Source organism: Dermacentor silvarum, chromosome 4 (assembly GCF_013339745.2).
Source record: "Dermacentor silvarum isolate Dsil-2018 chromosome 4, BIME_Dsil_1.4, whole genome shotgun sequence".
Lineage (NCBI taxonomy): Eukaryota > Metazoa > Arthropoda > Arachnida > Ixodida > Ixodidae > Dermacentor > Dermacentor silvarum.
Window position 1 is genome coordinate 113,599,204 of NC_051157.2, and position 27,927 is coordinate 113,627,130.

At 44.3% G+C, this 27,927-nt stretch overlaps 2 protein-coding genes across 6 annotated transcripts in view; one reads left to right on the forward strand and one right to left on the reverse strand.

Moving 5' to 3' along the window:
- Positions 1–17,628, reverse strand: part of LOC119450507 (ATP-dependent 6-phosphofructokinase-like) — a 113,508-nt gene extending 95,880 nt beyond the window's left edge. For 4 of the 5 annotated variants that reach the window (XR_007466458.1, XM_037713989.2, XM_037713990.2 and 1 more), the window contains exons 1-5: positions 17,338–17,627; positions 11,675–11,826; positions 6,598–6,787; positions 3,624–3,789; positions 187–231 (exon numbers count right to left, since the gene is read on the reverse strand). Coding sequence is in view for 4 of the 5 variants with exons in the window: in XM_037713989.2 (XP_037569917.1) it covers positions 187–231; positions 3,624–3,789; positions 6,598–6,787; positions 11,675–11,826; positions 17,338–17,473 (689 nt within the window). In the remaining variant the exon portion in view is untranslated. Of the gene's footprint in view, positions 1–186; positions 232–3,623; positions 3,790–6,597; positions 6,788–11,674; positions 11,827–17,337 lie in introns of all 5 variants that reach the window. The other variant, XM_037713986.2, reaches the window with a different exon arrangement.
- A 421-nt stretch (positions 17,629–18,049) lies between these two features.
- Positions 18,050–20,262, forward strand: LOC119450508 (60S ribosomal protein L19). The gene is made up of 3 exons (XM_037713992.2): positions 18,050–18,094; positions 18,393–18,499; positions 19,986–20,262. Exons 1-3 carry the CDS (start codon positions 18,090–18,092, stop codon positions 20,231–20,233), a joined length of 360 nt encoding a protein of 119 aa, XP_037569920.1. The 5' UTR covers positions 18,050–18,089; the 3' UTR covers positions 20,234–20,262.
- The last annotated feature ends 7,665 nt before the right edge of the window (positions 20,263–27,927 follow it).

The window sequence follows — 27,927 nt, forward strand, 5'->3', positions numbered from 1 at the left end:
GTTACTCCCTTTGGCTGTCCTAGTTACAGCTTTCACTGTGCTGCTCGAGATAAGTGGATCGAGATAAAGCGTAGCATTTCACTATGCTGGCTGTACAATAATTTGGCGGCCTCAATGACGTCAATGCATGCCCCCTTATAGTAGAAATGAAAGCATCTAGAGCAACCACATTCATCTAGAACTTACCCGCAGTGTCTTCCCATGACTTCAAGGATGAAGGTCCTCCGATGGCTAGACAGTGAAAAGACAAGAAATGCCAGTAGACACAATGAGGAGCAGTGTAATGCACCCGCATTCTGCAAGACGTTTCAAAGCTTTACACGTTTGAAAGTATTTCTACATGCAAACAAACAAGGTGCCTGACGCAGAGGCCGAAGAACAAGGTCTTGTAAAAGTCTACAAGGACAATATCCCTTCGATTTTGAATGCGGGAAAGTTGAAAAGCAGCTAACAGCATGACCTAAGGATATTAATAATTTGCTTTGGCTTTGTGGCATTGCACTTTTAGTGTGTCCCATGTTCTTGTAAGTTAAATTGTGGGTTTTAACGTCCCGAAACTGCACAGTGGTTTAAAAGTGATGTTGAACAGGATTAGTTTTGATTTGACCACCTGCAATTCTTTAACATGCTCCCAAAGCACAGTAATCGAGCATTTTCCCATTCTGCCCTCATTAGAATGTGGCTGCCATGGCCGATTGTGCTCAGCAGCGCAACACCATAGCAACTGGGCCACCATAACAGGTACATTCTTATAAATAGAGAACATTGCCCTTCCTCGGGACCTACATCTTGAAGTGTGGAGTTATAGCGCATCTTTGTGAGAGGAGCTTGTACTGAATTCTTAGGTTATCACCAGAATAATTACACTGAAAGTCAACCTGGAAAAAAAAGAAAGAAAAGAACTGAAGTATGGCTAATCTTTTTGAATTGTCCTAAAGAAGAACTCGTTGGCACTACCCTTTAACCCTTTGAGAGTCAATGCCGTAAATATACAGCATCGCGAACAAGTCCCAAATGGTCGTTGCTGTACATTTTCGGCACTGTCTGTATGTTTGAAAAATGCGCCAATTTTTCAATTATTTGTTGCCCAGCAAGTGCTGCCACCCTGTGTGGATACAATGAAATCTTTTTTTATTTTTTGCTTCGTAGTCTCTTGGTATTCATTCCACGGCTTTTTTACACTGGCGTTTCAGCGACCACTTGCGCATTCGCGGGTGCAAGGGCGCGTAGCGGTTAGTTTTGATTTCGTCTCGCAGGCTGTTTTCGTTGGTTGTGCTCCTAAAAACTGATGTCCGTCTGGTTTCTAATTTCTGAAAGGTTTGCCACCAGATGCTCGCTCGTCTGTTGCTCACAGGCGTGCGATTACATCTGTTCACAGGCGGGCGCTGGTATATACAAACGATGCCGCTGTATACGAACGATGCTGCCATGCCTGTGTTCTTTTCTCGAGAATTCGGCTCGCGAAAACTGACTGCCCCTCGTTGGCAACGGAACGAAGAATTACTGCAAGTTTCTGACTCGTTTTTTTTTTTTTGACGGGCACACAACCACCAAGGTTTCTTGCGTGCACTCACATACGTGGTTCAATTACGCTATGTTGAAAGTGAGTCCAACAGCAATTCCTCTGATGCGAACTACTAGTCGAGTGCAGAATCCCAATATATATATATTTCAGTGTATCTACTTTTTTATTCTTATTATAAGTATTTATGAAAGCCCGTCTCTATTCATGAATAAACAATGCATGTTTACTAACGAAAAATATCTTTTGTCACTTCATGGTCACTCTAAAGAATTGCGGTAAATTTTTTTTTATATAGGTCAGTCTGAAGATTCTAAATCAGCGATAAAAAAATTATGCCCTGGGGGCTGTATTTGGCGAAAAAAACTTGACCCTCAAAGGATTAATGCCGCTAGGTTAGAATCAAGGCAGAAGAGAAGCTGAGAATGACAAGAAAATCTGACATCGCCTCCAACCGGGGAAAAGGCGGACCCCGGAAATCGCTTGGAGGAGGCGAACTAGTGAAGGGACGTGAACTGGAAAGAGACATCAGTAGATGATACTCATCTAATGTGCTCCTCCCTCCAAGAATCCCGACAAAAACGGTCTCATCATGTGCTACGGAGTCAACCTCGTGGCCGTTACGTCAGCACGCAACAGGCTGCATCCTCCGGTATGACAGCACTAATTGAAGCAAGGACTCATGAGCTCCACGAACCATAATAATTAAGACGCTGAGTTGGTGTAGTGCACATGCACATGTTCAGTTAGTGATACAGTCGAACCCGGATATATCGAATCTGAAGGGGATCTCAAAAAGTTTGATATATAGGTAATAGGTTCGTATATAGGTAGCCGTAATTAACAGGACTATGGCACCCTCTGTGTGCAATCCTCCGACTCAAAGCAGGCAGTAGAACCTGGCAAATCACGACTTTAAGGCACAGCTACATGAACTCCTGTTCATTGTGGATGATTTGAATAGCTGAAGAGTGATGTAGGCTCTCCAGATGCAGTTTTCTCTCCAACTAACATGCGGGTCAGACAGACGAATTTAGCATTATTTGGAGTGAGTGCACTACCCTTGGCTAAGTGCCATTTAGCTTCTTTGTGCAACACACACACGTGCACGCATGCACACACACACACACACACAAATGAAATGTCATTTGGAATTTGTCAAGGTGGCGATTGGGTGGTACAAAATGCACTTAGCTCTACAAATGCGCAGTGCCGCAAAATGGGCAACTGACATTGCTTTTTTCATTATGAAAAAGGAAGAAAAAAACATATTAAGTGGCTTTTACACAAACGACTACGACAATTATGCCATTGCACATCTTAGCAATTTCATAATTTGGTGCAGTAACATAGGGTAGAGGACATGATAGATGCAATAGTGGCACTAGCTGATATTGAGCACTGAAAGCACAAACACAAGGCAGTCCTATTTGCTGATTAAAATGAATGCAGTTGAAATAATGTGTGTGCAAAAATACCAAGCGTTTTTTTTTTCTCTTCTTTTCTTTTTCTCTTGTTCTCATTTACATTTACAATGGGTGTTGGTGAGGATATGCCCTTTGGGGGAGCTGGGTGAAGTGAAAGTATGCTGTCAATTGCACTCTGCAAACTGCGTCAATGCACTTTCTCATGTGAAAGTCTCTGAAAGACAGCCTTTTACGTGACACACTTTCCCTCAATGCGACACTAAATTTGCCCCACTGATCGGGATTTAGGTCATTTGTTGTCTTAAGACAAACACTCTCCTATTTCTAGGAAAGTAATTTAAGAATTTAGATGTATTCAATGTCTCTTCAAAACAGTAGCTCACACTAGCTGAAAGAGTAAATAATGTAAGTCAATTAGGTGAAATTATATTGATTTGTGCCTTAGCTAATTTGTACCAGTATACTTTAACTCAGCTGAAGAAACTTTTGCGAACTATTGATCATTCAATGGAATTACTTTGCTCAACTCCAGTACCAATGTTAAGGCGCATTCAGCATCAATGTGCAAATAAAATGAGGAAACATTAAAGGTGGAGACAACGAGAGGTTACAAAAGTTGCAAAAGCTACAGCTACGCACAGTGCATCAATCACGAACCCGAAGAAAGAGCTCACCTCGTTGCAGTGGTGGTGATAGCATCGACGGATTCCATGATACGATGGAGCGCTGAGTCAGTTCCAATCGTCATGTCGGTGCCGCAGAAATCATTGTCGATAGAACCGACCATGCCCACAATGTTGAGGTGACTGCAACTGGTCCTTTGATCCTGGGTGATACTGCCTACAAAAGTCAAACCAATGAAAAAATAATAATAACAATTTTTAGACATGAGCACAGCAGGGCCGCGATTCTGTAGCGATGCCTTATGACTTATTTTGGAATAGTCTTATCATCCACCGCTCACGGCCGGCTGATCCCGTTGATAACGCGAGCGGACCGTCGCTCTGACCACTGACAAAGCGCGATAAGCGCGAAAAGGCATTATTACTTTAAAGGCATCGCTACAAAATACCGGCCCAGGTATTACCAGCCCAGACGTAAGTGAACAGCATACCAGGAGGAAGCCAAATACACAGGTTAAAGTAGGAAGCAAAGATGTGCAGATGTGAAAGGAAAGTAAGAAATGGAGCTGTGGTCCGGTCAGCTAAGTTTGAAAGTTGCGAGCAATGTTCTGTGCGTGCAAGGCAACCCTATGTTCATCGACTTCATTATTAAAGTTTGTGACAGTTGTATCATGCTTAAAACTCAACCCGACACAAACATACGTTGTTTAATGCAATACTCCTAACACAGACAATACAACCTATCATAACCCGCACTGAGGGCCTTTAGAGGTATTCCTGAATAAAATAAAAAATATAAAATAAAAACATCCTTCTAGTACCTTAATTTTTCCTTGAGACGATCATAGTTAGAGCAAGCTCAAGAGAAATACAGATGCATTATCAGGCACCAGTTTGGTGCATGGCCACGCATGACTGGCATGGGTGAAGCATTAAGTCCCGTGAAAGAATGGTAGCTTGTGAGATGGGTGTTGTCTGTGATATTAAAGCTAACCCTTCTTTAGACACACTACCATGTTTACTTGGTGGTTTTTTGGCGCATCTTGAGCACAGCGCCCACAGCACATAAAGAAAAAAAAAATCAAGCATGAAAACATCAATCACACCAAGCAGTGAGCTCACGAGGAAGCCTGGCACCTCTTGAGAACAGCCCACACAATGCATACATTGCGCAAAATGCAAAGTCAAACACATAGACTGAAGCATCAACGCATCAGTCACACCAAGTAATGTGCTCAGATGGAAGTGTTTGCAGGCAATCTGAGTGGTGGTGAGACAACACCACCGAAAGCGGAAAGCCAAAAGAAAATGTCAGTGCTATACAGCAAACCATGTCAGGCAACAACGTCCGCGGAAACAGCTCAAAAGCTTCACATTCTCACGGTTCCAACACAAGTGTCGGACCTGCGCAAATTTTCCTCTATCGTGCAGAAAATACTAAATTGGCCAGACCAGGCACAGCCTGAATAATACATCAATGGATCATAAAGCTTTCCTGGAGGGCCAGCCATCATCTAATCTATCTCTGCATTGTACGCTTACGAGGGTCACAGAGATTGATGTACAAAGATTTTTGCCACAACAAATGCTTTTTCGTGTGCCGTGCAGCTTCAATTAAATTTTACAAAGTAGTGCTGAGCTTGAGAATTTTTTGTCATACAGGAAACGCTGTCGAAAGCCTCGTAAATTTTGGCACATAAAGAGGCATCCATGAAGTTTAAATCATGGTTCGGCACCACCAAAACCTGCCGCCAATATCTGAATCTCACTGCACTGCCTTGGCAGGCAGGGCACCATTGCTCAATGGTGATGGAGATTAGGCTGGCCCATCTTTGCCACTGGCCGAAGCGAGCGCCTGTTATTTCCTCCGAGCCGCAGCCAGATAAATTAGTACAAGACCACATGACAGTGCTCAATGCTGCTTTGTTGGTTTTAAGCTGCTGATGCATGCATGTTCTTGTTCTCGCAGTATGGTGACTCGGGGCAGAAAGTGGAAGCTTCCTTCTTTCAAAAACCAGGCATGCATTATTAGACAAGCCTCAAGTTGCAGAAAGAAACGCAACATTGCATCATAATTTGGCATCCCACCCACACTTGCAAGCCCCACATCCATCTGCTAGACCTAACTAGCACCACTTCGTTGGAGCTTAAGAACAAAGTCGGGGTTTGGTACCGAGTCGATTGCTTTCACAGCCGCTGTACAGCATTCTGAAAGCCAAGGAATCACCTTACGACAAACATAAGGGCATGGGCAACAGCCTGAATGACAGCAACCTTATTCATGGCCGCCATGTTGGTGACATCACGTGCACATCGATCTGCAAAATCGAACGATATTAGTGTGCGGCGGGCAAAATTTCGATCATCATTTTAGATTGGTTCTGCATAGTAGGTAGCGATGCTCTGAGGAAGTCTCAATAATCAAGCAAATCCCCAAAAATCATGTGTCTAAAAAAAATTGGTCGGCAACTGTAGTACTAATTTCACAACTAAATTTCCATTTCAACAAGCATTTTTGTGTGTCCTGTGAATTTCATAAAGGTTGGGGATTGACCGTACTGGAGCGCTTTCTAGGTAGAAAGACGAGGCAGTATGTGAGATTGAGGAAGCGTCTTCTTACACACAGGTTGGGTCAACTGCGTGTCGCTAGGCCATCTGTTGTGCTGAATGGTTGTGAGATAGATCATCTGGATGCGCATAATTAAGCGGTGGCTAGTTGCTTTCCCTCCTCCTCTTGCTATGTGTGTGATCTTACTAAAATCCTTCAGTTGATAATCAGCGCTGTCTCCATCTCTTCTTCCTATCGTGTTATTTTTCGTGCTGTTTGCCTCAAGACTAAATGATAAGAGAGCATACACAGAGCTACACGACAGAGACAATGCAGTTGCACTCCATTAATGGGACACCCGTGAAGATTGCTGGCAGGGTGAGCCTGGGCAACTTCCAAGGAGATCGAAACCCATATCCATATGCAATCAGGGGATGTACGTAGAATCCAGATTTTGGCAAGTACTTTAGTGCATACCCTGCTGGAGCAGCTCATCGAGCAGGGATGACCACTCTTGGCGGAAAAGGTTTGCTCCAGTCAAGGAACCATCACCACCAATCACAACCAGGTTTGTGATGCTGTGCTGGACCAAGTTCTTGGCGGCCTTCAGACGGCCTGCACGCTCACGGAAGTCCTTGCAGCGGGCACTGCCAATCACTGTGCCACCCTGCAAGTGGAGGAATTGAGCTAGAAACAACACTATGGTTGATTTCATTGATGCTACAAGCAAAATTTCACAAAGACAGCAAAGTGGCCATTTTGTAAACATCGTCTTCTTTTTAGCGCACATATTAAAATACCCTTAAAGCGCGTACCCAGGATCTCTGCCAGGGGGGGGGGGGAAAGCAAGCACTTTGCATAATATGCAATTTTCTTGCTTTAGCCAGAGGAATCCACCAGCAAATAAAATGGCTAATAATTACAATAATAACACCAAGGATGATGACGATGTTCATTTCTTCAGTGTTTTACTCAAAGTAATTTAAGAGTGAATGAATAAATACAAGACAGTGATAGAGTGTTCTCGTAAAGCAGGAAAATTCGACCTCAAGCCACCTCCTGAATTGTAATGACAATCTGAGCAGAGCGCTGAAGGTACACGTTGGACTGGTGAGGCTGGACGCAGAGGGGGGGGGGGGGGGGTAACTCGGCCTCAGGGAGGGGGGGGTTACAACACCTGAACCCACCCTGTTGGTGCGCCACTGCCTTAAAGGCCCTCTTGCAAGGGTATTACTAAGGGGGGGAGGGGGACAGAATGAATAGAGTACAATTGCCCCATGGTGCAACAGTGGGCTAAATGGTTCATCTTAGAAGGCGCGAGAAACAGAACAAGAAATGTGGACAGCAGGTTGTCGAACCAAAATCGTTTCGGGTTTGGTTCGGGCTCAAACTTTTTTTTTTCTAACCAGTTCATCGTGGTTCAAATGGGTTCGAAAAGAAAACATTTGTGCGCCTCCAGTTAAAAAATACATGATGCTTTTGGAGAAACATACAAGTTCCCTTGGCTACTAGCTGTGTAAAACTACACCCGAACATTTTCTTTTGCACCTGAGAAAACATTATTACAAAAACAATGTGCTATGTATCTAGGGGTCAAAGTATGCACAGACTTCGTGGCGCCCGGTGCACCTATGAAATGCTTTGCTGCATTATCCCTCCTACCCTTTTTCTTCTTCATTGGATTCTTAATGTTGCCCGTACTTGCGCATACTGTACAAAATGAAGCAAGATACCTAATCTACTGTTAACTACCCATGTATTACGTGTTCATTTTATTGTAACGAAAGGATGTACGCACTTAGTTCTAAGAGAACTAGGTACGTATATAGTAAAACTAGGTACGTGTAAAGTAAAACAGACTGCTGGGCTAATTGGTATAAGTTCAGAGCTAAATACGAAACAGTTCCTCCAAAAAGTTCAGGTTCGGTTACGGTTCAGCTGAAAATAATGGCTCAGCTCCAATTTTCGGTCCAGTTTCAGTTTGGTTCGGTACCCTGTTGGAGAGAAATTAGAAAGACACTGCATGAGTGTTGCTACATGACACGACACAGTGCTCACATCGTATCTTTCTAGTCTCTGTCCACATCTCTTGTGCTGTTTTGCACAACTTATAAAAACAATTATAATGACAAATAGTTAAAACATGTACAGACTGTTACAGTACAAACAAAAATACATGGAAACATGATCAAACATTGGCAGTTATGAATGATGGTGCAACTGATCCAATACTAAAAGAAGTGTCAACAGCAAAATTTTGATGTATTGTCGTTTTAGATGTGTATGTGTATCAACACAAGTGGATAATCATTGACTAATCTACTAATGCTGCCAATCCACCAAGTTAAAAAGCGATCGACACCAAGCTAAAGCTACAACCAATGTGTCGTGAGCCACACGTGTGTGCCTAGCAGAAATTGAACAAAGGAGTGTCCGAAAAGCGCAGACAAAATTACTACACCAATGGCAATATAGTGACAAACTAAACAAGTAAATTACTTGAGCGACATCAACATGGAAACGTGAGAGAACAACTAACAGTACATGTAACAAGCACAAGATAGTTCTCTCATTTTTTCTGTTATCCTTATTGCTATCATTGTCAGCTTGCTAAAGCCTACTGCAAGACGAAGGCCTCTCCCAGAGATCTGCAAATTTCCTAATCTCATCATCTCATCTAATACCTTGCCATCCTCGAGTGTTCCTTTTTTTTTTCTCCTTTACGCTAGAGCACCGCATGACATTACGCTTATGTGAAAGCTCATGGCTAGCCCGACTTATTACGGAATTGAAAATGAAAGCTCATGCCATTGCGGAATTCTGTAAGCTAATAGACCAGCATACTTCAATTTACATTCCCGTCAATTTTATTGACTCAAATTCTAGCATTGTATGTGGCAATTAGTCTTCAAGATTAAACAGCGAGTCGAAGTGAATAGTAATGTGTACAAGAGTAGTTACCTGTGTCCTCGCTATATATTGCCATACAACTATATTTGGCGTTCATATATATTGCCATACAACTAGTATGGGCGTTCATATAGCACAGTATCTCACGAGTATAACGAACAAAAAATCTAATTTTCTTTTCTTTCTATTTTACTTTGTCATCAACAACTCCAGTGGAAAACCTGACACAGTCAAACAAATCTGTTTCTAGCAAAGACTCTACGTGCGGGTGGTATATTTGCAATAACCAAGAACTGGACCATGCATTGTTTAGGCTCAAAGGGTAACAGGCCAAGATGGAATGGGCTCGAAAAAGACGGCCTGCGCAGTGCCTCGACTCTATAGTCATTCTCAGACTCAAACATTCCCCCCCCCCCCCCCCCCACCCTTAAATGTGGTTATCACTCTTATGCACTACACAAACTGCCCAATTTCACTTAATTTCATCTAGAATATTCACTACCTGTGCTTGCTAAGTAGAAACATTTAGTTAGTTTAGACTGATAAAGTCTTCCTTCAAAACATAATTTTCACAATATATGTGGAAAGCGGTTGATTGCTAGAAAAGAATCTAGCCTTTCATCGCACTCCTTCTGCGCAGACGGGCCCCGCTTTTTGGCTCTAGCCCTCACGTCACCCACCAGCTGTTGGAAGAGGTTGCGGCGGTACTGCAGGTGTCGCTGTTCTTTCTCAGCATGATTCCGCAGCTGTGTGCACCTCAAGTTAAAGCTATTGACAATGGAAACCTCTGGAAGCTTTCACTAAATGCGCTACCGTAAAACGCACGCAATGAAATTAGTCATGCTTCTCAGCGAACCACGCGAACATGCTTTTCAGCGCGCAAGTGAGAACGCGCTGGTATCCAGAAGCCGTGCTGAACATTGTGCTGCACCCTAGTGCAAAGAGAAGTAAACTTCAACAAAAAGAGTTTATATATCCATCAAGAGATGTCGCATCGTGTATACAAAGAATGCGCACGAATCCCAATGAGAAAAACCGCGAAATTTAACCCCCGAACCCCTTTGTCGGGGACAGCGGACCGCTACGGCCGTGTTGCGTTGTCGGGCCCTGCCCGACAACACCGGACCGCAGGGTTAATCCCTACTGCTGCCTGTCACAGTAGCACACCCAGGATCTCTGCCAGGGGGGGGGGTTGACAGTTTGCCTTAGTTTGCCAATGCCATCTAAACAGCACTAATTTCAATTTGTTCACGGAAAATTGGCAATAAATGTGCTTTTTGCACAAGTGTGCGAGTGTGCAGACGATTACGCGTTTAGGAGCAGTACTCAAAGGCGCAAGGAAAGAAAAGGGGTTAAACAAAAGGGGGGGTTAACTCGGCCTCAGGGGGTCAGTGCGCCACTGGCCTGACACATCACATTTCATTGAGTACACATTCCATTAAGCACTCTATGTACTCCTTGCTCATTTCATGCAAGTATTCCTCTTGGTGCAGCCAGATGGACCGTCAAAAGACAAGTAGCAGGAATACAAGCTCTTGTTACTATTTCTTCTTGTTTATTGTCAGTGCAGGTGACTGTTCCAAGATGAATGAATACCATCTAGCGCAACAAACCATCGTACAATCACATAAGCAGCCTAATTGGGCAATCTGTTAGTATTACTGCCATGTGTATTAAAAGCAGGCTAGAGGTTACATAAAGGCCTCGCAACAGCATCTGTTATAGACTTGTAAGACAACTGCTTTTAAAACGATACTAGTTGTATATGAGAGCATTTTAATAACTAACCATTTCATTCTTCAACATTCATGTCGCTGGGATAAATTACATGTAGCACCTATCAAGAAAGGATTCATCATCCTCTGGACAGGAATGCATATTTATAGAAAAAGAAGAATCTGTACTTTTGGTTTCGATCTTTGAAATAATCTTCATGTTGTAGTTAATTATAATTTCAGCATCCATATGGCTTCAAAAAGCTATTTCAATTTCTTCAATTTAATTATGGTGAAATTTCGTAAAAAATTGCCTGTGTGCTAAATTCATTGACTTGCGTTACGTATTTCCTCCGCTGTTTCTATATTATACTAAGCCTTCAATGTAGCCCAACCAGCACACAGACACACAAGTGTTGTTCTTTCTGGGGTTTTACGTGCCAAAACCAGTTCTGAAGGCACGCCATAGTGGAGGGCTCTGGATTAATTTTGACCTCCTGGGGTTCTTTAACGTGCACTACATCGCAAGCACACGGGCGTTTTTGCATTTCGCCTCCATCGAAATGCGGCCGCGGCGGCCGGGATTCGATCCCGCGATCTCGTGCTCAGCAGTGCAACGCCTTAGCTGACTGAGCCACCGCGGTGGGTAGACACACAAGTGTGTGCGTCTTGTTCTCCCCTGTGTCTCAATGCTGGTTGAATACTTCGGTGCTACACTGACCACTTCGTGAGGACACACCGAAAAGCCGACAACCTCAGCCGGCTTATTATTTTACTCACGTGCTGCAAGAATAAATCTAAATTAGCCTGTGGTCAAGTGGGAGGGGTCGAAACATGCTGAAAAACGTATTTGCATTACCTCTTTGTCGAATAAATAAATATTCACTGAACGATACTGAAAACAGCCAGCAGAGCCACTGGTATGTCACCTTGTGGATAATGCCCGAGACGCTGACCCAGGTGGCCTCTTTTATGGAGTCGCCACCATCGACCATGCCCTGGTAGCCCTCCATAATGAAGAACACTCGGGCACCCAGATAGAGGCCCATGCGCACCACAGCACGCACGGCCGCATTCATGCCTGCATTGAAGCAGCACAGTGGTTAACAGGAACACACCACAGACAAACCATGTTTTTACCAGTTCAGTCCAGTAACGGTAAGGAAAAAAAAAAAAAAAACACAGACACATAGCTGTGGGTCAACTGGAGCCTCCAGTTCACTTCCGACTACAGAATATTGCTAAACACGCCAAACTTCACTAGAGACTCAACTACGTTTAACGCAATGTTCGATATGCCGCATTTCGTCAGCAACGGTGAAGGAATAGTTTTCCCTTTCTTGTAACGCTGCAGCCAATAATTAACTTGTGCATGTGCTCTGAACTGGCGATTCAAATATTTTTTTTTTATTTAAAAGAAATGACATAACCAAGCGTACACTTAACCAAAATTTAATTACTCTGAAATTACGAGGACGCTCTGGAAAATGCACACAGGATCAACCTACCATCTTGACTTTTCGTCATTGGAGTCTGCCGCACATTGGGACAATATTATCCCCTTCAGGAGTTGCGTGCGCAATTGTCCACACCAATATAGTGCATCAAGAGCAAAAGTGTTGATGAAAATAATGGTGTATTGCATACATCTTGAAACACTTCTGGTTTGAGATGCACTACAAGTGTGAACATTAAAAGTTAAGTGGTTTAGTAAGATTAGTTGGAAGGCCGGGCGACTGCATGTTTGTGCACGGTGTCAGCATGTCATCATGTAGCGGGTTTGTTTCTTTCATTGTTTTTTCCAAGGTAGAACATGAGGCATATTTTTCAAGTAGCTAGATAGTTTTTTTTTTTTTCCCGAGTATGCTAGACAAGAAATAGTTGACGTTCCTATATTTGATGTTCGTGTAGAGTTGTCGCACGGAGTCCACATTCTGTAAGTTTTACAAAACTCACTGAAGAATTGAAAATACTAAATTCACTCTACAGCCATATTCTTTTCACGATTCTTAAGATGCAAGAAATGTACTGAAACTAAATTTTGAATGGACAGAAACTATTAGCAGATGAAGGGGTTAGGTAATGTTTACGCACTTAGCGACACTACATCATAATTCGTCACTGACGGGGATGAACAGAAGAGACACTGGTGTGCAAAGGCTAACCTTTTAAACTGAATTACAATGGAAGGCATTGAATAGAAATCAAGTAGTGATGGCGCTAAATCGAATACCAAGATACAAATATAAAAATTTTAGATAATGTTCAAAGAGTTTGTGAATACTATTTCTTAGCAGTAAAATGCAACAAGTAAGTAAGAAACAGAGCAAACAAAAACAAAAAGCAAATTGTCACTTGTCAAATGATAATATTTTCATGTGGAAATAAAATGAAGCCGGATGTGGCAATAAATCCTTTGGCACCCATATTAAAACATATAATGACAGATAGCTTAGAAAAGAATGTGTCCGTTTTTTAAAACCATCTTCTAATTGCACCTATGTGAGTGCACGTTCGAAAAGTGCGTAGTGAATGGTAGCTATTGGATTTGAGGATATAACCGAAAAGTAGGTCCAACATGTTTTTGTGGTCTTCATGTGCGACTACACAAAGTACTGATTCATTAAAGTGACGAGGGCATCCCGAAGCAACAGAGGGTCTATGAGATAAATGCCGCAGTGGAGAGCTCCACATTAAATTTGACCATCTTGAGTCGTTTAATATGCACCCAAAACTTGGCACACGGAAGATTTTTTTTTTTGCATATTACCTACATTGAAATTTGGCACCAGTGGCCAGGAATTGAACCTGTAACATGGTGTAACATGGCACACGGAATAAAAATGGCCCAATAGGAATGAATGGGCATTTTTTTTTTTTGTTGCACCTGCCCTCACAAATACAGTTCATAAAAACAAGAAAATAGAATGCTAATGAGCTGATGCACACAACAAGGAGGTGGCTAGTTGGTGGATTTCTTTTATCACATCGCTTGTTGGTAACAAACTTCACTAATAACATTGTCCAAAGTCTTTGTTGAGTCACCACTGTTTACACCAGGTTTAGAGAAACCTTTTATGAGAAAGTGGCCAGACACATAGGCAAAAGGAAAATGTCTCTGGCCTGATTCTAAATCCGTGTCGTCCAGACATCCTGGAGGCTGCTCTCTCTTGAGTATGCCACCGCTTTATGGCACTTAAGTACCAAAAATGCTGCCCAAGAGAAGCAAGCAAAGTTCGCAAAAGACAAAATGCAATCACAGCGGTATGAAGCAACCCCTACAACAAATAAATATATATAGCCTCTATGGCTATGCATAAGCCATCAGCATGCGAAGGAACTAACGACATGCTAGGGCAGAGAAGTTTACATTGCAATGATGAAACATGCCAGTCACTCCACAACTGCCCAAAACTAATGCAAATGGACACCAACAGTTCTGATCGTAATTAATTTTTAGCTGACAATAGCTTGGAAGACAGAATAAATACAGCCATGATATAATACACAAAATGGCTGAAAATAAGCTGACGCTTAGAGCAGTGAACCAACAGTCAACATTCATTGCATCGCAAAAGCTTAGAGGGGGCCATAAATCTCGTGCTGAATCTGGGATTTGCGTCATATCCACTACACCAGGTATATGCGTTGTCTGCTTAGGTGGTATTTAAAGGCTGCTCATACAATAATTAGTAGAATACCTTCAGGTTGGTCAAGACTGCTTTGTGCAACTTTGTTGCAGCTGGCCTTTAAAGTCAAGTTATGCAGACACGTACGACCTACCACAAAACAGTAAAGACCAGTTGACCGCAACTTCTTTGCAATAGGTTCTACAAATGAACATATAAATAAGTTAGACAGAACCCAGCTGCCAATGCAGCCAAATTGATAGAACACCACGCATGTCATGTAGAAGTTGTGTGTTTGAATCCCGATGGCACTCTGCTGTATTTTCTTTCCTCTCTTTTATTGCTTTAATTACTCACACAAACGCACGTGCACGCACGCACACACACACACACACACACACACACACACACACAAAGAGAATACCTAATAGAAATGAATACACTTCAATTCCTCTATGCATTACTTGGCCTCGGTAAAAAAATGCAAGCTAACTTCAACACTCTGGCAGCACACACACACACACACACAAAAAAAAAAAAAAAACTACATGCACAATTGCTTTCTTGTTTTCCTTATTGCTTTCCTGTTTCCTTCTGCTTTCTTCCTTGTCTTTATTTAGCCAGGGCCCATAAGGAAAAGATTACTATGTATAACAATCAACCAACATACAAAAAACCTACAGAACTATTTTGATAATTGTTAATTATGTCAAATGTGATCTCACTGTGCAGAGTAGTATGTGATACCACAGTGCCCACGTTAGCAAACAAGCTGAAAGCCTATATTAATTAAATAACACTTTCGCTGTCTGATAGCTATGATATTCCTATACAGATTGTATAGCGTTGAAAAAATGAAGATGTGCAGGCATTCATAGCATTTGCAACATCATGTCTAATTTCTGAAATGCTGTGGCACATTCTCAGCACTAGGAAGCATGGATGATGACTCATTCGTTTTTCTTTTTCATAATAAATTGACCAAGGGATTATATTGCGAAGATCTTTGATGCAAGATGGACCACTGTTAACAATAAACTCATCAGCTTCCTTTGACGTACAGCCACAGTGACAAATGAGTGTGTAACCTTTAAGATTTGTCAATTCTATGCACTCCAAAAGGATTTATTAATGTAGCTTTATTGTAAGTGAGAATAAAGATAACCCTCCTTTTTATCTAGATAGAAAAAAAAAATTTTCCGCTTCTCCTTATCTTTGGAGAGGTGCATTCTTAGGTAAGTAATATAATGGCACTTCAGATCAGGCTCGATTGTGATCAAAAGAATCTCATGTGGCGGGGATTTAATCGAGATTTATACTGCAAAACTGAAGCTCAGGACACCCCATACATAATGCCACCAGCCAATAAAGAACAATTTGGAAGCTTAAAAACAAACAATAAACGGGGAATGACCCAGACGACTGAGACTGACGCAGGCTACAAGGACACATCTATAGAGGGAAAAGGAGGTCACTCTATTGGAGAAATTGGATCTTGGACAGAAGCCATGTTTATAGTCTACACAGCCTGCGATTTGCCCTGAGGGAATTAGGAGAATTTCTCGCAATAAGATTTTTATATATATATATATAGTGTAAGAAATAAAAATTAATTTGAGCTGAGCAATATGGTATGTAAACACAATATTAATAGATCATTTGGCTTGCTGTAAGGAGCCCCTATCAGAAATATGCGAAAGATAAGGTCCTTTGCATACAACTTGTATTAATCTCAACTGCGCAACACCAAAATGTAATTACGTCACTCTTGCAAACACGTACGTACACGCTGACAGGTTTACCTAACTTATCTGCGCGAATTGCGTGGCAAATTTACAAGAATACCGCCACATACAATAAGCACCCTAGTAAACACAGTCGGGAGATGCAAAATTGCAAGCCTGGAGGGCTCGGTGATTGATGACAGCCGCAAATGGCGGAATTAAGCTGCGCGCTATACACAGCTATAGCCAGGAGCTCAAAGCCAAAAGCGGGACGCCCGACAAATTTGGAAGCACCAGAGCGCCAAAAGGTCACCGGCAAGGTGAATCCTGTCAGTGAGCGCCAAAGACAACACCTACGTACAGAACTCGCGAGATGGCTAAAACGCGCGCCGCTTTACGATCGAGGAGTTCGTAGCTACAGCGATCGGGGAGTTCAAATCCTGTCTCTCCAGAATCACCGCACCCGCCTTTTCCCTGCGACGAGTTCCACAAAGCCCTGTGTTTATACATGCAACAGGGGAAGTGGACGCGGTGCCAAGATTAGGCCAAGATTACCGGCGCGCGCGTCGTCTGCTACTGCGCGGCACATGATCTGAAACATAACGAGAGCTTCGCAAAAGAACAAAGCCGAGGCTCGAGATAACAAAACTTGTGCCACTATTAGAAACGAGCTGCATATCGTTACTTTGCCGGCGCGATGGCGCAACGGCAACTGAAGCAGCACGGAATGTGATGGAGTGATGGTAGTTCGGATACAGATTTGATGGACTGAGTTAAGTTACACGCACATGAAAATACTAAGTTGGAGTTCAACGCTTGCGTCCCCTCCACAAGCTCAGCGATAAGACCGCCGCGAAGTTCAAATTAAAATGGAAACTGTACGTACATATATATTATATACGCGCGCGATCATAGAATTTATGACAGCTGATCACTTTTCATGATCAAAGGTATAACGCCAAACCGCTATCTCGGACAAACGAACGATTTGCAAACGGCGAGCTTATCACAACCATCAAGATATTGAAAGACCGCACTACAAATAGCACATCCGCATAGAACCGAGCACTATACTGACCGGCGCGTAATGTACGCGCCCACTGTCACGTAGCGCAACATAAAAGACTGCCGAATTAGGCACGGTAGGAACATCTCGAAAAAAAAAATTAATATATAGTAACCGGCGAAGTACCACACCCCCCGAATGCGCAAACAATACGAGAGAAAGCTTTGCGTTACCTTGCGAGTCACCACCGCTGGTGAAAACGGCGATCACTTTTCCTTTCTGAGATCCCTGGGCGACTCGGGTCTCGCGGACAGTGTTGCCCAGCTCGGCCCCGGAGGAGAACCCCTCGTGAGACACGTTTGCGGACATTGCGAGCGCCGTAGCTCCGAGGAGCTTTGGTGATGCAAGTTATAAGGGACGGAGATACAAGCGAGGCGATATGCGACAGTATTCTGCACCCAATGCGCTAGCCGCTGTCCCTTCGACCTTCACTCCCTCACAGCGCAGGCTATGAGGGGAAGATGCCGCTACAGCCGCTGCTGCCGCTGCTTTCGGTATCGCCTGCATGATGATGATAATTATGAACGATTTGTTTAGTGTGAATGAAGAGCATTGTTATTTATTTTAGTCTCCAAATAAACCACTACTTACACAAAATTACTTTTAAAAGCACGCAAAAATTGTTTTAGCAGTAGTTGTGCCTTTACTTTCCAGGCAAAACACCAGCGCGCATGAACACTAAAACAGGACCGGTGGCCGGACTTTCAACAAATAGCTTTGTATGGTCAACCACAGAAAAATGTGTTTCACCCTTCAGGGCTTGGTAGCTTATAAAGTTGTTAAGGTAGGTATATTATTACTTGAACTGCTGCGTATAACGGTTGTTTACTAGGGAAAATATGAGAACTATATTTTAGGCGGAGGACTACCTTCTGATCAGATCGGTGCTCGGTCTTTTCACACTGCGCGTGGTTCTGCTGCAAACATGAGGTGAGTTGTCTGTACATTTTGCGCCCTAAACATGAGTTAAGGTGATGTTTCGTGTTATACCACACATTCTAAAGATTAAACTTGTGTTCGCCCACAGCCTCTAGGGCCTCATTTGGCGAATCTACGTAAAATAAATACGTTTCGCCGCAAAGCCGGAGGCACATGATGTGGCGCTAGGCTTAGCTGTCAGCCCTAGCACATTTCCCGTGGGCAAATGCGTGCCTGTATGCGCCGTTACTGAAGGGCGCTGAATCCTGATGAGAAACGCAATTTTGTAAAATGCTCTTTTTTTCTGCAGTACGCTGCGCTTACAGAAGCGGCTGGCCGCCGCCGTCCTCAAGTGCGGCCGCAAGAAAGTCTGGCTGGATCCCAATGAGACGAACGAGATCGCTAACTCAAACTCTCGTGAGTGAACGTCACTGACGCTGGCATTGCTGCTTGAAGTCTGTGTTGACGTATTACGTAATTATAAGCATTATATAGTTGCAAGGATGGCTGTGCACATAGGTTTTCGGCTACATTGCTTGCTTCTTTGTAAACCGGTTATGACATGTGCGCCGTCTTGTTTTGTGCGAACTGGCTCTTCACGCCAGTCAACTGTTTAGACGAAGCCCTGTTGTAAGGAATTGCGGTGTTTTAAAGCAATAGTATACTATGCGATCGTTCGCAGCTGGCACTGCGCAGTGGCATCAGTTATTTTCATCAAAACTAAGCACCGTGCTTACAAATTGGGAGAGTTAAAAGATAATGCGCAACTTTATTTCATTTTTGCATGTGTAAATTGCCATTATGTGTCACATGTGCCGGGAACCCGTTGTTGCCTTGCATGGCTGTTGTCCATCGAAGCATGAATGACGTTACGTTTTGCTTGTCTGGCAGTATGAACGCTTAATACCAGCATGAGGCAGTAGGCATTGCAAGCTTGTTGAGCGTCATTAACCTACTGCCAAGTGTTGAAAACTAGAATGTTTTCGCTTGTGCTAGATTTCAGCAGTTCCCTTCAGTGCTATGGAAGCTACAGACAGCCTCAGACAATAGGATTGTAAGTGCATGCCGCAGTGTTTTGCATGAATTGACATCTAGTTCTCATCAGAGCCATGTTTTTCATCATAGCAAGTGCACATATATCAATGAAGTGATGATTGCATCGTTATAAGAACCTTGTAAAATTGTCAGTTTGTTTGGAGCCGTGAAATTATGTCACATGCTTAGCGACTGAAGAATAACAAGAAATAATTTGACACATCAAGGAAGCAGAATATGGTAAAGAGCATATTAATGTTGAAGCGAGCAGGAAGTGCTTCCCCATGTTCCTCGCTGTGATTGGTAGTGTCACTATTGACATTGTAGCGCTTAGAAATAGATTTAAATTTGGGTTAGGTTGCATTATTTTAGAAAAAGGAAGAGGTTCTTTTTGTAGTGTCACCTACTGTGAGGTGTAAGAGCGGCACTTTAGAAAAAGGAAGAGGTTCTTTTTGTAGTGTCACCTACTGTGAGGTGTAAGAGCGGCACAGAAAAACAATTGTTCATCACTGTTTGTGGTCCTGCAGATGTGGCTCAAGAGTTTCACAAATGCTCTTGTGGTGATGCTATGCTTGCAATGTGTAAGAACCTGTCCGATGCAGCATTGTTACATCTCGTAATTGGATTTCGCAGCTTCAGTGTTCCGAGTGTAAGCTTACATGTTGCTTCTATGCATGCAATGAAGTAAAAGATCACTAAAAGCTGCTGTGGCTTTTGCTGGCACGTTGACTGGTAAGGCATGCTATTGGTGTTTTCAATGCAGTGTATGGAGAGAGTTCCTGATATGAAAGCAGTACCTGAGTTGTCCATTATTTAGACAGCAGCTGTGTCTTGAGCTGTCATTGTTTGCTTTGACCTGCCCTTGCAGGCCAGAACATTCGGAAGCTCATTAAGGATGGTCTGATCATCCGCAAGCCTGTGGCGGTGCACTCGCGTGCCCGCGTTCGCAAGAACCAGGAGGCTCGGCGCAAGGGTCGGCACACTGGCCCTGGCAAGAGGAAAGGTACGGCCAATGCCCGTATGCCCCGCAAGGTCATCTGGATCCGCAGGATGCGTGTCCTCAGGCGGCTGCTCAAGAAGTACCGCGAGGCTAAGAAGATCGACAAGCACCTGTGAGTACCACATACAAGTGTTGCCCTGTTGAGGAACTCCTCTAGCATAATAGGGGTGCAAGTGCTTAGCCTGAATAATGCTCTGAAAATTGCCTTTCACAAAATAGGTTCATTCTACAGTGAAATCAGTGATGAATAATTAATTTTTGGAATGGTGTCTGTAGGTTTTAGAGCTAGCACTTTCTCTGCTTTAATATTGTTGCTGCATGGGATTTTGTAGTAGCAGCTCAGATGACGTCTAGTAGTATGTATTTGGAAGAATGCTAAATTCAGTCTGTTTCAAAGACTCCATTGTTCTTGAGACGATTACACATAGAATGGCTGTTAAATGGTTTTAATATCATTTGGTCACCTGAACTTGAACGGCAACGACTCGCACGGCCGGAAGATATTTCACCATATAGTTTCAGAACACACAGAAAGGTGTGTGTACACCTTGCTTAGAAAGCCTTGGTTATCTGATGTTGCCATTTTTTTTACACTAACTTAAAGGGACACTAAAGTCAAATAAAAAGTCAAGCTAAAGTGATAGAGCAATGCTCTAGAACGTCTAAGGCGTCAATAGAATCGCGAACAGAGCTTTAGTAATGTAGAAATTGAGGTAAATGAAGGACATAAGAGACTCCCCAGGGACATTCCAGGTACTTACCCGGTGACGAAGGCACTCCTAAAAAAATTGTCACTAGTACTCAACCACTCATTAAAAATATTGTTTCGTTGGATTATAAGACGGAAGAAAATGTTACTTGTCTACTTCTATTATATTCTTAGAAAAAATACCTTTTTGGCATTACACTTGATAACGACGCAGGCGGTCAAAAGGTTTCGTTTTCGCCCAACTCTGCGCCGCGCGTGCTTTCGAGTTTCAGAAGTTCCGTTATTGTGTAGTGCTGCGCTAGTGTTACTGGCTCACTAAACTCGCCCTTGAATTTGCTAGCAGCTTGAAAGTAGCGACGGCACGTCCAGCTTTGTCGCCCGACGTCGCATTGCTGGAGTCCTCGCTGCTTTCGCGCTCAGAAGAGCCGGTGTCGAGGCCGCCGTCGTAGTACGCGGCAATGACGCCGGCAGCGCAAGCCCCCAGCAGCATGTCACGCTCATCAGAGCTTAAATCGCTAAAATCAAGCCCAGCATCGCGAGCCAATGTGTTGTCAGGGTCGTCAACTAGTTGGTCCATTGCGACGAGCGTCGACGATCACCGTGTTCACAATTCAGCGCGCGCTTTACCTTTCTCTATGGTGGCTAGCCACCATACTTCCGTTTTCGCATTGCCGTCGGCTCTGTCTTGGCTCTGTTTCTAGCCGCGCGTTTGCGCTTTCCGCAAAAAAAAAAAAATGTAGTGCTGTCTGCGGGCGCCATATAGTGACAATGTCACTATATGGCCATGACATCACCACTCCTTGCTTGGGCAGGTGATTTGAATTGCGTTAGAGGTACGCGGACTTTTTACACGCAATTTTCTCTTCAAGTAAATCTTTTCTTGGCACGAAACAACCGTTTCGAGGTTTCTGGTATGACATTTTAACAGTCCACGTTGAAATGATATTTGCCTTTAGTGTCCCTTTAAAGGAAAGGGCTGCAAGCTCATTATGACTCAGTGGCTGTGGTGCTGTGCTGCAAAGCATGAGGTCATGGGTTTGATTCCCGGTTGCAGTGGAAACATTTTGATAAGGCTGAAATGCAAAGAATGCTTGTAGGGCATAGTAGAATTGCTCTTTATCCTCAACGGCTTACTCTGTGTTTGGGACATCATGCGCACTTTGCACTGCGTAACAAAACCACTGCTTGCTGCAGATGAGTCCGTGGTTGTCACTGGCACGATCATGGATAGTGATCACTTACTTCTAAATGGCACGCTGCCAATGTGGTTTCGTGCACAGCAGTACATGCTAAAATTAGTAAGCGCGATGCGGGCTTCGTCATTTTGTTTTGGGTGGATGCTAGTGCCACTTTTGTGTCATACAGATGGAGTAAATTAGATGAGCAAGCCAGCTGATTTGTGGTTCAAGTCACAGACAGCACAAAAACATTTTACTAGCAGGGGTGCAAGAGCTGCACCAATTGCGCCATTTTGATACAATTTTGTATTTTTGCGCTGAGCTGCGCCAAAACCGTGATATACGTTGAAATTGCGCCACGCTGCGCCAAAACGCCCGACCAGTCCGAAATTTCTTGGTTACAATAACATTGCGATGGCTCTTTTAATGGACTGTGGGACTCTCGTAACGCCTTTGCTTGCCGTGAAGCGTAAAAATTCCAGGCTAACCGACTTCTGGAAATAAAACTTCCGGTAAGCGCAAGCTTGCCGACTTTGTCATAAATATGCAATGAAATTGAGATAATTCAAACTGGCATCATTGCGACGGTGCATGTGCCGCGAAGTGGGTGTTTCGCGATCGGCCGGGCACGCTCTTTGAGTTAGGCGTCGGCCGCAATGCACCAAAAATGCCGTAACTGCTGCGCAAAATGCATTCTCTCGTAAAGTTTACACTTCATTGACCACCTTTAGTATGTCGCAATCATTGCCCCCACGCCATCGCAAAGATTTCCTGGACGATGGTTTCGGGTTTGTTCGTGGCTTTCATTCGCCCGTTTTACATTGTACCCGTATTTTGCGGGCTATAACTAACTCGCACCTTTGTATAAGGTGCACCCTCCTAAAAGAGGCAGTTCTTCCAAAAAAAAAATGTATATACGCTTGCACGTGACCATACGCGAGTCACGTGCAAGCGTATGGGTGTCATTGCTACATAATTGCGATAGCAATGATAAGGCACACCAGGTGCATTTCTGCAATCTTGGTCGCCGCGATGTTCAGTATAAAGTCCAAAGGCGATAACATCGTCTTCGTGCGCCGTATACCTTATGTGTGAGTGAAAGTGTGCGACGGTGAGCCGAATCGCGCACAGAGTAGGAAAGCAGGGAGGGTATCGCGGGAGGGAGGGGGTTGGCTTGTACTCTGGTAGCAACTGCAAGTTTGCGCAACGGCACGCACCGTATCTTGAAAGCAATCTGTAGATGCGACAACTTCGGGGTCGGTTGATTCGCGGTCGGCCTGCTGCCCCTTGTGTTGCTGCTCCATCCTCGCATGGCGTGCGGGAACTTGATAGCGTGCACAGAACCCAAAGTAATAGACAGGTATCAGTTTCACGAAGCCACCGCTGCCGCGGTGCATGCTGGTACTTGTAGCTATCTGGCCGCCCGGAGTGCCTGTGTGTCCTGTTTCCGAACGATTTTTGGCAATTTTTATGGTTCGTGTAGAGCCATCGTGCGATGGGTAGATTGACCTGTTGTGTTCCTGGGTGCTACAACAACCACACAAGGGACAAAGGCTTCGGATTCTATGTGTTTTCGAAAGAGCGAAAGCTTCGAGAAACGTGGATCCAACGGTATAATAGGTGGTACTGGTAATACACAGCGCGAGAAGAAACACGGGGACGAATAGCGGCCGCATTTCGACGGGGGCAAAATGTGAAAACACCTGTGTACAGGTTTCCCAGAATTTATAGATTATTTGTCGATTATCGATTAGGTATTGATTGGCTATTGCAAGGTATTGGTCACGTATTTGTGTTAGGCTAAGAACTACCAAGTCATCCCCAGCATTTTCCGGTATTGATTATTGATCGATTATCAATTAGCTATTGATTGGCTATCACAACGTATTGGCCACATACTTGGGCATGACTTGGTAGGCTAAGCACTACCAAGTCATGCCCAGCATTTCCCGGAATTTACTGAATATTGATGTATTATCGATTGGCTATTGGCGTTTTTATGTTAAAAATGCCGCCTAGCTTACCTAAGAACTTCTAGATATCGCTGTTACTGAAGTCTGCAAGTCGTGCGCAAAACCCATGTAGGTAGGCATCACTAGGACACGAAAGTTTCGGCGCCGCATTTCAAACCAGTCATCAACAGGTATACAAATCTTATTATGTCCGTCGCTAAGCAAACATAACATTGCAGGCACCGAGGTGCACGTGTGCAAAAATAGTAACGCAAAACGACCGCGTACATCAGCATGTACTACATACAAAGCTCGAACAAATACGATACTCAATGTGTAATCGGCGGGTAACAACCGAAATGAAAGAGCAGCAGGCACTTTTCAACGTTCGCTTCGCATGCTGCAATGAACAGCGATGTAATTTCGTAAAATACATAACGAATGTTTCTCGGTGGTGGGGTCGCAGAGATGGTCTGGGAAGCTCGTGCGCACTACTCAACGAGCGCAGACTGCGGTAGGTCACTCTAACTGCAGTGGTGTGGTTGACGAGTTGACTACAACCAAGATGGTGGGAGTGCTACTTCCGGAAAACCGGCGCATGCGCAGATCGGTCGGTGGGATCGGTCTATTAAGTGGCAGAGGAGGTCAACCCAGCGTGCTTTGCGTGGCCATAGCCTCCAATCCGATTTTGACCGCAGTTTTGCCGGGGAAAGAAACGTACACAAGTCGCACTGTATAAGACGAACCGGCGAAAAATTCAGAAAGAAACCGCGACTTATACACCGGAAAATACGGTATATGCATACTAATTTCACGTCTCAACGAAGTTTCGTCACAAAGAAATTTTTCGCATGTCCTGTAATTTTCGTTGTAGCCGTACTCAACTGTGTGTGTGTGTGTGTGTGTGCATACATACATACACACACACAGTCGACTCTCGTTACAACGGACCCTGATAATCTGACAAAACATGACGTTTTTTCGAAGTTCATAGTATCCGAAACTGGAGGCCACCGCTGAAACACCAAAGCATTGTCAAACAGTCGGTAAATTTTTTTACTACCGCCGGATGTCGCAACACGTCGGAAAGAACAGGAAAAAAAACGAAAGGGAACCACTCACGAAGAAATCTGTGTACTTTCCACATGTTTGGCAGAAAAAAGTGGTGTGCAGTGCACTGGGGGGGGGGGGCTGGGACGAGAACGAAGGCGTTGTTTGGAGCGCACATTCAATTTCGTCAGGCGCGGCCTAAGTCAACCGTGCACAGCGGCGAAACTGAAGGCGCGCTCCGAACGGCGATCTATGATCGTGCCCCTGCCCTCACCTACGCTGCTAATGTGAATTACCGTATATACTCCCAGAAATCCAATGCAAAGTTGGGTATTGCGTTTATTATGCAGGGTAAATTTTAGGGTGTTTTATGAGTAAGCGTTCTTTGTGAAACTGCACCAAAACGGAGTCCCCCCCCCCCCCCTAACCTGCTCAAAAAAAAAAAAAACACCGCATATCCACGAAGTGAATGATGAGTGGGCGAAGCACCGGCCGGGGGATCGTTCGGGCAAAACGCCTGAAGCGTTCTCTGGAAGCTGGCTTCCGGTTCCGGAAGACATAGCGTGGCGTACATATACTGTAGTATATACAGTATATACAGCGCTTATATAGCCATTGTGCACCACAGCGCCCCTAGCTACGGACGAGAGAGAGAGCGCGCGTCGGGAACGAAAGAGAAAGAGGCACAGCTGTGCCTCTAGCGGGAGCAGCGAGTACTAGCGTGGCTATGACGGCGCAACAAGGGACAAGGCTCGACCCTATGGAGCTTCGCCCCTAAAATTACTCCAAATCCTATTTTGGCTGTTGCACTACTGTACTAGCAGCCACGTCGCCTGCAGTGGCTTAGGCGCAGCGTGGCAAAGTGGGCTCTCTGTTTACTAATTCGTTCGTTGTAGAACTATGTGCGCGCTAGTGAGTATTGCTTGTTGCCTGCTGAAGTTAGTGGGTTATTTCGTTGCTTTTAAATGCAGGAAAACTTGCTCCTGTGAGTGCCAGTGTCATGGTAGTGGCTGTTAAACAATCCAATTTTGTATGTAGGTATGTTTTTACTCAAGGTGAACTGAAATAAAAAGCTGTTAACTGCCTCACATTTATGGCCATTCAGAATATATCGGAGAGAGAACGTGATGGCTAGCATTGCTTACTAGTGGTCGTATGTTCATGACCATCAATTTACAGCATGTTCAGGCACGTGTCCTGACATGGCTTCAGCCAGCATGCTATACATAATTTAGTTGTGATCGGGCTAGCATGCCCAGCTACACAATAATTTAAAGCTTTCAGGTGCACACCATTCACTGCACCACCTTATTTGGGTACTGGTAGCAGCAGTTCCCTGAAATTAGTAAGGGCACATTGCAAGTCCTCAGGAACATTGGCACATTTAGTTTTATATTCTATTTTTACTTCCTTCCCTTTTCACAGTGTTTTATGCCCGCAGTCTGCATAAGATTACTGCAATTTTATTGAAGTGATGGGCGTGAATGTACTTGCAGACTGGCACCCACGGCACAACGTCCTTGCACACATACATATACAGTGGACTCTCAATAAACAAAACTCGGTTAAACGGAAATTACCGATAAACGGAACTAAATAATATTTGGTTGGTTTCCTATGTGTGAAGCAGTAAAATTCTTCGGTTACCGTATTTATTCGAATCTAGGCCGATAGTTTTTTTCAAATAATCACATACGAAACTCTAGGGTCGGCTTAGATTCGAGGATTTTAAAAAAACGCGCCAGTTTTTAACTGAAACTGATAAATGTGGTGCATAGTTAGCGCCATCTAGAAAAGTCAGTATCGCAGCCGCTACTAGCCGCGCCAGTAGCCAGCTGAAGTACACGAGCGACGTCGCCTTTTTGACCTGCGTCGTATCGGTAGTATCGGTATGGTGCAGCATCGGCGCGCGGTTGTGGCGTTATCGTAATGGCACCAAATAGGCGATGCCACTATAGTGCCGCTTTCTAAACGAATACTGTATTTACTCGAATCTAACGCGCACTTTCAACACGACCCTAAACCTGCGTCGGCATTTCAAAATGGCCGCCTCGCACGCGCGTCGTGCCTAGCTACCGTAGCATGCGGAAGCTTCCTCCGTGTGCTGCACTACACGTGCTTAGGCAATAGTCTACCGTCTGTCTTGACGTTCTCAGCGTCTGCTCTATCTATAAGCATGAAGTACCGAGTTCATCATGATGCCGCGTTTAAAAGGAAAGTGATCATCTGTGCGGAGACGGACGGAAATCGGGCCGCATCACGGGCGTTCGGAGAATCCGAAACTTGCGAGCGGGACTGGCGCCAACAGGAGAGGATTTTCGCCAGCAAAGCAATGCGGAACGGTTTCAGTGGCCCGAAGCAGGACGTAATCTGCGACGATCCACTCCGGCGATACGATCAGGCTTGGCCCTATCTTGAAAGCAATCTGCGACTGGTAAAGTCCGCCGCGCGCCGTGTTCTCGCCGCGTTTGAAGCGAGAGGCATTGCTAGCACGAAGGCGCGCTTCGTCTCCAGCGTTTTGACAGTTCGTTTCCGCGGTCACGAGCGAGGCTGTTCATGTTTGCTTGAGCGCGCGTGACACCGTGCTTGTTAATAGCAGTCTACTATTTCCTACCGCATTCGATGCATCGCCTTTCGGGCGAAACTGCGACTTTTTTTATTCATCGCAACATCAGTGCATCGGGAGGAAATCTATTTTTCCAAATTTTTCCTCACGGAAAACGGCCTTGCGCGCGTTACAACCGAGGAAGCGTGAGAATCGAGTAAATACGGTAGTTGTGCTAGCCGTAGAGGGCATCGTCAAACGTTCAAACCGGGCAGAACTTCGGCATCGGTCTGTCGTTGGAGGGGGCCACGGGAGATGGATTTTTGCGTGCGCCGCAACGTGCGCTCCTTCCAAAAATGCAGCATCTCTAATGCGC